A 12,324-nucleotide genomic window follows, 5' to 3' on the forward strand; every position below is an offset into this window, starting at 1 on the left:
TTGTCCTCCAATATGTGATTGCTGGGGCAATTTACAGTCCCGCCAGCAATGGGTGAGAGTGCCTGATTCTCCACAATATCACAGGCAGAGGGTATTGTCAGATGTTTTGATCTCTGCTGTTTTGATGAGTTTTTTTTAAAATTGGCATCACATTGCTGTTTAATTTGCAGTTTTCTTATTATAAATGAGGTCAACAGGTGCTTTCCTGTGGTAAAGATAAGTTCTCTCAAGAATTCTCCACACCCCTGAAAGGTTTGAACCCCAGTCCCCTCCCAATGCTGGGACCCCTGGGCCTGGGGTCTCCAGCCTCTGAGACTGTGAGCCCTGAGACAGCATCTACCAGAGCCGTCCTGTGGGTTAGGGCTATACCTGCCCCCTCAGGATTACCCCCCTTCCCCCCTTCCCCCCGACTCAGCTTTAACAACCTGGGCATCCAGTGTGTGAGGAAGAAGGAGATCGAGGCGGCCATTGAGCGGAAGATTCAGCTGGGCATCGACCCCTACAATGGTGAGTCCCCACGCCTAGCCCCAGCATCCTGTCCTCTCAGACCCCTCGCCCCCTCTGCCACCCCTGTCCCCTCGCCTTCTCCAGTATCCGCCATCACCACAGCCCCATCCCTTCCCTGTCCCCCATCCCCCACCAGGGTCTCCACCCCCCACACTCAGCCTTCCCATATCTCTCCTGCAGCTGGGTCCCTGAAGAACCATCAGGAGGTGGACATGAATGTCGTGAGGATTTGCTTCCAGGCCTCATACAGGGACCAGCAAGGACAGATGCGCCGGATGGACCCTGTGCTCTCTGAGCCCGTCTACGACAAGAGTGAGTCGAGGGTGCTGTTCCATTAGGGTTGTCTTTGGCCGCAGGTACCAGAAAGCCCCACATACAATGGCATGAACAAACAGGGAGTTCTTCTTTTTTTCTCAGTTATTAAGGCTGTTCCTGTTGATTCAGCTGCTCAGCTATATCAGGGTGCTGGTTCAGCAGCTCTGTGATTCTCTTGGGCTTTCCCTCATGGTCAGGAACTGGCTGCCACAGCTCCAGACATCATGTCTGTGTTCAAGGCATGATGGGCAGTGACACCCTGTGTGGTGTGCAGGCTGTACACTGCCCAATTCTAAGGGTCAGCATTTACTAGGTAGCCTCTGGGAATGGGGCTTTCTGGTGTTGCAGAATGCACAACCAGGACAACTATACTAGGTAGCCCTTGAGAAGAGGCAGCATGAGTAATAATCTCTCTCTCTTTCATAGAGAAAATAATATATTCCTCAGAATCACCCTGGTAGACATCTCCTTATGTCTCATTGGACAGAACTTGGTCCCACGGCCACCCTTAGTTGCAAGAGAATCTGAGGAAGCAAGTATCTAGGTTTTTCATCCTCTGTAGAGAGGTACAGGTATGGAAGAGGAGATTGGGAATGGCTGTTAGATTTTAGCCAGCCTGCAGTGACTGCCACAAGCATCAAAATGGGCAGGGATATTCACTCAATCAGGACTTTTATGGGTGCAGGGGATAGAATCCCAACTCAAATAAGGAAAAAAAGAAGAATTTGTTCCATTAACTAAAAATATCCAGAGGTAGCACAGTGCTTCAGGTCTGGCTGCATCCAGGTTCTCAGTGATGTCATTAGGGATCTCTTTCCATCTCTCAGCCATGCTTCCTTTATGTTAGAGTCACTCCTGGCAGGGCCCTCCCATGCAGGGGCAAAATAACTGTACGCAGCTCTAGTCTTACATCCTACCAGCATGACACTTCTCCCCTGCTCCCAAAGAGAGATTCTCTTACTCAGCATTTTTGCTCAAAGTCCCAGGGCTGTCTCTCATTGGCCTAGTTTTAGTCATGTCCTCCTTTCTGACTAATCAGCTGTAGCCAGAAGGAGGCGATGCTGTGATTGGCCAGGTCTAGGGCAAATGATCACTGCTGAGCTGGGAATGGGCTCCGCCCTACCCAATCCCCATGACTGAGGTGGGGGGTGGTTCCTTAAAGGAAAACTGGGGGGGCTGTTAACAAAAGAAGGGCCAGGACTGCTAGACTGGCAAAACGACATGTGTCCACTACAAGTTTCAGGCCATTAGCTCTCATCTAAGACTCATCCCTGACTCCTGACCCCACCAACCCCTCCCTGAGGTCTGAGGGTCTCCCTTTTGGGCAGACACTCACCGGACCTCAGCACGGAGGACTCATGATCATCCATTAACCCCTCCTGCCTGGGCATCTTCTTTTTCCACCTGGACCACAGGTTCCAGAAGGATCAGGCACCCTGGCTTCTCCATTTCCCACCTCTCCACACCCCAGGGTGGGCACCCATGGGGTACCTGGTAAGGGTTTGATGACTGAATTCTCGTTTTTTTCTGTGTGCCCCTTCCTCTCCTCTTTCCCAGAGTCCACAAACACGTCAGAGCTGCGGATTTGCCGAATTAACAAGGAGAGCGGGCCGTGCACGGGCGGCGAGGAGCTCTACCTGCTGTGCGACAAGGTGCAGAAAGGTGAGGGGCCTGGGGCAGCAAGTGGGCGGAGTGGGGTCTGCCGGCTTGCAGGGGCAGCTGGGGAGCCTGGAGGATGAGAGGGTGAAGAAGAGCCAGTTAACCAGGGGAGCCGAGTGGAAGGGTCCAGAGCTTTGGTTTTGGAGGCAGACAGAAATAGCCCATTGATTCATTCACTCACTGAGTCACTCGCTCACCTGCTCACTCATTCATGAACAAAGAAGGAGGCACAAACAAACAGTGCTGGCCTGCGCTGGGTACCTGGCAGGCCTTGCCATCATGAGTTCCGGGGGGACTCTGGTATTAAAATCGTGGAGGTGCATAAATAAGTGCTTTATGACAGTTGGATCAGGGCTACGAATGGAGAAAATGGACGATGTTTCCCCATCTGTTCAAATGTCAAAACCCTTTTTCAAATAGGGTTTTTGGGATATTTTGTTGGTTTTTAAAAAAAGTTTTTGGCCCGCGGCCCCTGCATTGAAAGGGCGGAGTCTTAACCACTGGACCAATTAAAACCAGGATTTTTTTTAAAAAGAAAAAACAACCCAGGATTGCCTGGGGGGGAGCTTTCTCTTTTTTCTTTTTTTAATATTTATTTATTTATTTGGCTGCGTTGGGTCTTAGTTGCAGCACGTGGGATCTTCGTTGCTGCATGCGGGATCTATTTTTTGTTTTTAATTCCACATTTATTTATTTAAATTTTATTTATTTTTGGCTGCCTTGGGTCTTCGTTGCTGCGCGTGAGCTTTCTCTAGTTGTGGTGAGCGGGGGCTACTCTTCATTGCGGTGCCCACGGGCTTCTCATTGCGGTGGCTTCTCTCATTGTGGAGCACGGGCTCTAGGCGCGCGGGCTTCAGTAGTTGCAGCACGTGGGCTCAGTAGTTGTGTCTTGCGGGCTCTAGAGCGCAGACTCAGTAGTTACGGCACACGGGCTTAGTTGCTCCGCGGCATGCGGGATCTTCCCGGACCGGGGCTCGAACCCGTGTCCTCTGCGTTGGCAGGCAGATCCTCAACCGCGGTGCCACCAGGGAAGCCTATCTTGCTCTTGTTAAGTGCCAAACTCTGTCCTAAGCACTTTGTATGCATCATTTATTCAATCATCTAATTGCCTAACAGTTCTATGAGGTAGATTCTCTTATTCCCCGTTTACAGATGAGGAAACCGAGGCAGAGAAAGATTAAGTAACTTGCTCAAGGTCACAGAGGTAGTCAGGTAGAGACAGGATTTGAATCCAGGTGGTCTGTGCTTCTGGGAGGAAAAATAAAGAAAGGGAGTTGAAAAAAAATCAGGAAGGTGGTGAAAAAGTAGTATCTGGAGATAGATAATGCTGAGGAAGGGGATAGAGAGAGATGGCTGGAGGTGTTGTGGGGCACAGTTTGACTTAGTGGGGCCAGGGAGGACCGCTCTCAGGAGGTGACACTGGAGCCACGAAGAATCTGTGTGGCCATGAGAGGAAGAGTGCTCCAGCAGAGGGAACAGCAAGTGCAAAGGTCCTGTGGTAGGAGCAGGCCTAGTTGTTGGAGGAACAGTGAGGCCAATGGGGCAGGAGGGCAGTGAGAGGGGAGGAGGGTAGGAGAACATGCTACAGCCTCAGGAATCCGCCCACAATCCTTTCTCAGGTTGTATGGTTATATAGTTAACGTCTATCTCCATCCCCACCCTTCCGCCACTGGGTTGTCTGGGCAGGACCTGGGAACATCCTGGTGAGCAGCTGTGTCCCCAGAACCACCCAGTCTAGGGCCAAGCACACATGAGGTTCTCAGGGAAAAAAAAAACAAAAACCTTTTTTTTTTTTCCTGATTCTCTCTCTCTCTCTCTCTTTTATTTTTCTTTTTTTCTGCAAGGTTTACTCTTAAAACAAAACATTTTAACCATTTTGAAGTGTATACTTCATTGACATTTAGTACATTCCCAAGGTTGTGCCACCACCACTCTCTAGTTCCGGAACATTTTCATCACCCCAGAAAGAAACCCAGTACTCTTTAGGCAGTGACTCCCTATTCCCCTCTCTTCAAGCCTCTGGCATCCACCAATCTATTTTCTGTCTCTATGGATTTACGTATTTTGGACATTTTATATAATAGAATCATACAATATGTGGCCTTTTATGTCTGGATTCTTTTACTTAGCGTAATGTTATGAAGGTTCATCCATGCTGTAGCAGGTATCAGTGCTTTGTTCCTTTTTATGGCTAATATTCCATATATGGATATATCCCATTTGGTTTATCCATTCATCAGTTAATGGGCATTTGGGTTATTTTCACCTCTTGGTTATTATGAATAGCGTATTCGACATTTGTGTATAAGTTTTTGTTTGAACACCTGTCTTCAGTTCTTTTGGATATGTACCCAGGAGTTGAAGGTTCTTATAAGATTTTGAATGAACGAGCAAATGGTTATTGGGTGGCTCCTCTGTGCTGGGTTCTGTGCTAGGCAGTGCTGGGACACAGCAGTGACAGAGAAAGCCCCAGCCTCTGCCCTCACACGGCTCTCAGTTCAGAGGGAGGTAGGGAAAGAAAGACAAATTACAAATGTGAGTAATGCTGAGAGGGAAGAAGACAAAGTGCTGAGATTGAACAACAGGAAGTCCAGACATGGTCCGGGCATCTGGGAAGGCTTCCCAGAGGAGGTGATATTTGAGCTCAAATCTGAGGAATGACAAGGAGGCTGTTAGGAGTCTGGGAATTGGGGTCAGGGCAGGGAAACTGTTCCTGCCCTGGGTGAATGATTCGAGGTACATGTGAGTCCTGTTCCGTTACTCACTCACTGACTGATCTCGGGCAGGTGACTTCACCACCCTGAGCCTGTTTCCTCATCCCTAAAATGAGCTGGTGTTAGGATGAGATGGGATCCCACGTACCTAAAAACTACACTACAGAGAGTTAGCATTTACTGAGGATTTCCTGAGTGCCAGACCTGGAGTTAGTATTTTGCATAATACTAATAAAAACTATCATACTTAACATGGACTGAGCACCTATTATGTTAAGCCCTCTTCTAAGTCCTTTTCTTGGAGTGACTCATTTAATCCTCCTAACAACTCTTGTGAGGTGAGTACTATGACTTTCCCTCTTGAAGGTGAAGAAACTAGGCCCAGAGATATCAGTAACTTCCTCAAGCTATAGCAGCTGGTGGTGAAGAGCTCTAGCCTGCCTGGATCCCCATCTTGGCTCCACCACTTGCTGACTCTGTGACCTTGGACAAGTGACTTAACCTCCCTGTGCCTTTGCTTTCCCCTCAATATAATGGACTTCCTAAAGGTAGTTTTTTCATAGGATTTTTATGTGTCTTAGAGGCAAACCATGTCTGTCCAACACATATAAAGCCTCAGTATATGGAGTTAGTGTGATGAGAGGCAATGCAATAAGACAAGAAAAAGAAATAGTAGGCAGAGTAGCATACTGAATCCCGACTATTCTGCTACCAGCTGTATGACCTTGGGTTAGTCTCTTAAACCCTCCAAGCCTCGGTTTCCCCATCTATGAAGTGGGTGTCTAGAAAAGAGTTAACATAGCAGGTCTGAGACTGTTAGTGTTTGGAAGCCCAGCTTACAAGGTTGACCCTTGGCTGGCTTTTGGGAACTTTGAGAGGGCTCCTACCATTCCCTGACTGTTAAGAGTGGCTCACTGTACCTAAACCGTACAAACAATATGGTTTGTGCAGATCATTTGCTTTCCTTCTGGGAGTCTGGAATTTTGATATGTGCCAGTTAGAGGGAGCCTACTTGACCAACTCCCAGTAAAAACCCTGGGCAGTAAGTCTCTAATGTGCTTCCCTGGTAGAAGCATTTCATGTGTGTTGCCACTGGGGGCAGCAGTGTGCGGTGTGCATGTTCTGTGTGAGTCTCCTGGGGAGAACTCTTGGAAGTTGGCACCTGGTTTCCTCTGGACTTCGCTCCAGGCACCTTTCCTCTTAACTGCGCGTGCATATGTCTTTTTCCTGTAATAAATCATAGCCATGAGTACAACTATATGCTGAGTCCTGTGAGTCCCGTTAGTGAATCTCTGAATCTGATGGTGGTCTTGGGGGCCCCTGATAAGGTGGAAATATTAAGTCTACCTGCCTTTTGGATTGTTAAAGGATTAGATGAGTGTGTGTGTGTGTGTGTGTGTGTGTGTGTGTGTGTGTGTGCGTGTGTGTGTGTATGTGTGTATGTCAGTGACTGGCACATGGTAGGTGCTCAACAGAAAGTTAGTTGCCACTATGATTAGTTTTATTATGACTAGTTTTATTCTTAGAAATATTGGTGTTGATTTTGGGGGAGGCTGAGTGAGTTGGGTCTCTGGTGGACCAGTGTCCTGGCTCAGCTGACACCCCCACTTTCCTGCCAGAGGATATATCGGTGGTTTTCAGCAGAGCCTCCTGGGAAGGCCGGGCTGACTTCTCCCAGGCCGACGTGCACCGCCAGATTGCCATTGTGTTCAAGACACCACCCTACGAGGACCTGGAGATTGTTGAACCTGTGACAGTGAATGTCTTCCTGCAGCGGCTTACTGATGGGGTCTGCAGTGAGCCTCTGCCCTTCACATACCTGCCTCGGGACCATGGTAACCAAGGCCACCCAGGGTGACCCACCGCCCCAGAGACTAGGTCTTTGGTCTTGCTTGTGGTGACCCAAAGGGGAAAGGGGAAGTGGCAGAAGTAGAATGCAGGCTCAGAGTTGCACAGACTGGGGTTCAAATCCTGGTCTGCTGCTTACTGGCTGTGAGATCTTGGCTTCTCCTAGCCTCAGACTCCTCCTGTGCAAAATGGAAATAATAATAGTACCCATTTTATGACATTTTGGGACTGTTTAATCATTCCTCCCCTCAGCACGCCTGCTCGTGCCTGGCCCTCGCTGGGTAGTGCTGGGAACGTAGCGGTGACTGAGACAGCTCCAGCCCTACCCTGTGAGGCTCATAGTCTTATGGGGAGAGGGGGCACAGATCCATTCCCATACAGTGACAACCAGAGTGGGCAGGGCTGGGATTGGAATTGCTTACAGAACTTGGATTGCCCAGAGTGGGGCACCTGACCCAGCCTTAGGGTTCAGGGAGAGCTTCCTAAAGGAGGGGATGGCTGACCTGAGAATGGGAGGATGACTAAGCAATTCTCCAGGGAAGTGGTAAGAGTTGAGGAAGAGTGTTTTAAGCAGTGGGAACAGCAAGTGCAAAGGCCCTGAGGCAGCATAGTGCCTGGGACGTTCCAGTGTAGCTAGAAGTGGATTTGGGTTTTATTCTGATTAAGATGTGGACATCTATATGCATTGTTTGGGCAAAAACCAGAACAGCATAACAACTTCCCAAATGGTCTCTATAATTAATTCTTAATTAATTCTTATTTTTAATGGATTATTTTGTATGCCTCTGGTATCTCCTAAACAGACAGCTACGGTGTGGACAAGAAGCGGAAACGGGGGCTGCCCGATGTCCTTGGGGAGCTGAATAGCTCTGGTGTGTTCACTCTGCCCCTTTTCACATCCCTCTCCAGGTTACTGGGAGGGGATGACTGACCCCACTGCCCTGGCCCACCCCAGGTTGGGGAGGAGGGGCTGTTGGGATCCAGGGGTCCTCATCTCTGTCTTCCCTCAGACCCCCATGGCATCGAAAGCAAACGGCGGAGGAAAAAGCCGGTCTTTCTGGATCACTTCCTGCCCGGCCACAGCTCAGGTGGGTCCTGGCTCAGTGCAAGCCCCTGCCCGCAAGGTGGGCTGAGGGTGAGCTGCATCCCTGCTTTTCTGGCCTTTTCAGGTCCCCCAGGAGCTCCTACTAGGGCAGTGCCTTACCACTTAGCCAGCAACATAAAGTGGAAAGAATAGTGGTTCTGGACACGGTCTGGAGGCTCTGATCTCCGCTGGGCCATTTACCTGCTGTGTGACCTTCATCAAGTTGCTCTACCTCTCAGATCCTCAGGGCTCCTCTGAAAAGTCTCACCACATACCTACCTCATTGACCTTTTAAAATTTAATGTACTTATTTTTACAGACACTATATAATCACATAACTGCTTTGTGTGTGCTTACTCACTTAATCTGGGTAATCACCCTGGGGGGGGTGGGTGCTGTCATCTCCCCCCACGCCCCACCACCATTTTACTGGTGAAGAACTTGAGGCCCAAAGAGGCGATGTCTCTTGCCCAAGGTCACACAGCCAGTCTGAGGTGGGGTGGGGAGCTGCACCTGGGTATAGGTTTAGATTAGTGATGACATGTGAAACCAGTAGTAGGGAGTAGACGGTGGATAAATGGGGGTGGTGTCAGAGCCAGCCAGCCTTGAATTCAGCCACCCTCTGGCCTCTTCTACCGCGGCCTTCGTCTCAACTCACATGCCAGCCTCCAGTTCCCATGAATTCTAACCCTGTCTGGCTGCCATCCAAAGCCCCCCCACTCGCTGACCACTAGCTCTAAGAATGCTGTCCCCAACACCCCAGCTACCCCACGGCGCCCAGCTCCCAGCCAGCTGCCAACCACTCAGAGTCTGCTGAGCCTGGACCACTCCAGCCAGTCCCACCTTGAAGGTTTCAGTTATCACCTGTTGTCCCCGCAACCCACTGTAACCAATGCCCAACAGCTCTGCCCCTAGAAACCCCCAATCCTAGTCTATTTCATCAACCTTCGATTCCCAATCCCCAAAGCCTCTGCTTATCAGCCACCTGTCATTCATCCACTTGTTCTATCACCCCGATTTCCCAGTGTCTAAAGTTCCCCTCTCTCATCCTTGTGGCAAAGCTGCCCTGGCACTAGAGTGTGGTGGTTAGGAGCATGGCCTCCGGAATCAGACTGGGTTTGAATTTGAGGACACAGTTTAGCCACTGTATGACCTCTTTGGGCCTCAGTTTACTTAACTTGCAGATGGAGACCCTCCCTCTTAGGGTTCCTTCCAGAAGTTAGTGAGGTCACATCACACAGTTATTTAGCACAGTGGCTGACATAGAGTTGGTGCCCAGGAGATGTTAGGAACTTGCCAGAAAGCAGGAATGCCACCTGCATTTGTTTAGCTGCATTTGATCATGTTTAACTGCATTCATAGCAAACCCCCAAATAACAGGAGCTTCAATAGGATAACAGGAGCTTCAATAGGATAGAACATTATTTCCCCTCTCACATAAACACAGTCCAGAGGGAGGTGGTCCATGGATGGTTTGGTGGCTGCATGATCATCAGAGACCCAAGCTCCTGCCATGTTCAGCTCATAGTTTCCACCTCATGGTCCAAGGTGGCTGTTGCAGCTGCAGCCATCACGCCCAGATTTCAGCCAGCAGCATTTAGTCACATCAAGCTACAAGGGAGGCTGGGAAATAAGAGTCCCAGCAGCGCAGCGTCTCTTTCTGAGACAAGTGTAGTCAGCCTTTGCTGGTGAGGTTTGTCTTGTCTCAAAAAGAGAGACTCTCCCACAGTGACACTTACCATTTTACTATACAATTTTGGGGCTTGTGACTTCTCCCTTGGGTCTCCCATGGTGTGGATGTTTCACTTATCGGGTTGTCTTTATTTTGCTGGGAGGGGGGGCTTTGGAGCCTCCTCTTCTTCCTCATTCTTGGGGAAAACTCCCTAGCACTACAGGAGCATGGTTTCTACCCTGCTTCTGCAACTCACCTGTGGACTGCAAGTTATTTTGCCTGTTTGCTTATTAAATGAGAATGATCCTAGTTTTAGTTTTTTGAGGAACCTCCAAACTGCTTTCCACGGTGGCTGTACCAATTTACACTTCCACCAACAGTGTAGGAGGGTTCCCTTTTCTCTACATCCTTGCCAACATTTGTTATTCGTGTCTTTTTGATGATAGCCATCCTGACAGGTATGAGGTGCTATCTCATTGTGGTTTTAATTTGCATTTCTCTAATGATTAATGATGTTGAGCATCTTTTCATGTGCCTTTTGGCCAACTGTAATGTCTTCTTTGGAAAAATGTCTGTTCAGGTCTTCTGCCCATTTTTTTAATTTTAATTTTTAATTTTTGATGTTGAGTTGTATGAACTGTTTATATTTTGGATATTAACCCCTTATCAGTCATATCATTTGCAAACACCATATGACCCAGTAATTCCACTCCAGGTATATATTTTTAAAAAAATGAAAAAAAAAAAAGAAAACACTAATTTGAAAAGATACATGCACCGCAGTGTTCATAGAAGCATTATTTACATTAGCCAAGAAATGGAAACAACTTAAGTGTCCATCAATAAATAAATGGATAAAGAAGATGTGGTACATATACACAATGAAATACTACTCAGCCATAAAAAAAAAAAAGAAAATTTGCCACTTGCAGCAACATGGATGGACTTGGAGGACATAAGCTTAGTGACAGAGAAAGACAAGTACTGTATGATACCACTTACATGTGGAATCTTAAAAAAGAAAAAAGCTAGTGAGTATAACAAAAAAGAAACAGACTCACAGATACAAAGAACAAACTAGTTGGTTACCGTAGGGAGAGGAAAGGGAGGAGGGACAAGATAGGGGCAGGGGATTAAGAGGTACAAACTACTATGTATAAAATGAATAAGCTATAAGGACATATTGTACAGCACAGGGAATATAGCCAATATTTTATAATAACTATAAGTGGAGTATAACCTTAAAAAATCGTGAATTACTATGTTGTACACCTGGAACATATAATACTGTACATCAACAAAATTATTGTAACAAAAAATTACCAAAAAATTGTAATTATTTTGTAATTACAAATGTTTTGTATTTTGTAACTTTGTAATTTAAAAAATTATTGTAACAACAACAAAAAAAGGGAGATAGAGAACGGTGATAGTCCCTACTCAGAGTTTCTTGGCATTATAAGAGGCCACACGGATAAAGCATTTAGCAACAGAGGGGGCATTTGAGTTAGGGCCTGGCCAGAGGTCGACCCTAAAAGCCCACCATACTTTCTTCTTTCTTCTCATCCCTGCAGGCCTGTTCCTCCCGCCATCAGCGCTGTTGCCAGACACAGACTTCTTCCCGGGCACCGTATCCCTCCCAGGCCTGGAGCCCCCCTGCGAGCCGGACCTCCTGGACGACGGCTTTGCCTACGACCCCGCTGCCCCCACGCTTTTCACCATGCTGGACATGCTGCCCCCAGCGCCACCACTCACCAGCGCTGTCGCGGGCAATGGGGGTGCAGGGGCCGCGGTCGGGGAGCCCCCCGGCACCGAGCCGCTGACGCTGGACTCGTACCAGTCCCCGGGCCCCGGGGACGGAGGCACTGCCAGCCTCGTGGGCAGCAACATGTTCCCCAATCAGTACCGCGAGGCGGGCTTTGGGGGCAGCCTCCTGTCCCCGGGGCCTGAGGCCACGTAGCCCCCGCGGCGCTGGAGGAGAGGCGCTGGGTGGGGAGGGAGGTGGAAGGGGCCGTGCGAACCCAACCAGGATATCCAGCACCCCCCATACCCTTGGGCGGCCCTTGGTCAGTCTTCCGACGTTCTCATCCTTCTGAATCGGACATCTTCAGCGCTGGCGAGAAACTCCGTAGCATCGGTTTCCCCTGAGCCCATTTTACAAGTGAGAAAACTGAGTCTGGAGAGGAAAAGGGGCTTGCTTGGCTCTCAAGCGCTCGCTTGTTAAAGCTGCTGCCTCAGCCCTCACAAGCGGGGGCACCTTCTCCAGGCGGATTCTGTTGTGTACATATGGGAGGAGGATGCAGATCCCCCGCCCTCCGTCCCCAGGCTTGAAGGTGGGGGGTAGGTTGTTTGTTCTGAGTCTTCCCAATAAAGATGAGATTTTGAGCTTTGGGGGTCTCTTCTCTTCTCCGCTTGAGAAACACCCGCGGCCCTTACGTACAAAGTCTCCAGGATCTCCTGACGCACCGCTGATCTCCTTCAAGCCCCGCCCCTCCCCCCTCGCCCGAATATAGGCCCCGCCCCTC

General features: G+C 49.0%; 1 protein-coding gene across 1 annotated transcript in view; it reads left to right on the forward strand.

The window, feature by feature from the left end:
• The window catches only part of RELB (RELB proto-oncogene, NF-kB subunit), a 28,642-nt gene extending 16,449 nt beyond the window's left edge, over positions 1 to 12,193 (forward strand). The window contains exons 7-13 of the mRNA XM_027080373.1: positions 416 to 507; positions 688 to 819; positions 2,380 to 2,484; positions 6,815 to 7,030; positions 7,847 to 7,915; positions 8,054 to 8,131; positions 11,374 to 12,193. Of these exons, the coding sequence (XP_026936174.1) occupies positions 416 to 507; positions 688 to 819; positions 2,380 to 2,484; positions 6,815 to 7,030; positions 7,847 to 7,915; positions 8,054 to 8,131; positions 11,374 to 11,759 (1,078 nt within the window). The 3' untranslated portion in view covers positions 11,760 to 12,193. The remainder of the gene's footprint in view (positions 1 to 415; positions 508 to 687; positions 820 to 2,379; positions 2,485 to 6,814; positions 7,031 to 7,846; positions 7,916 to 8,053; positions 8,132 to 11,373) is intronic.
• The last annotated feature ends 131 nt before the right edge of the window (positions 12,194 to 12,324 follow it).

Source organism: Aethalodelphis obliquidens, unplaced genomic scaffold (genome assembly GCF_003676395.1).
Source record: "Aethalodelphis obliquidens isolate GAN/ISIS:26980383/991018 unplaced genomic scaffold, ASM367639v1 scaffold43, whole genome shotgun sequence".
Lineage (NCBI taxonomy): Eukaryota > Metazoa > Chordata > Mammalia > Artiodactyla > Delphinidae > Aethalodelphis > Aethalodelphis obliquidens.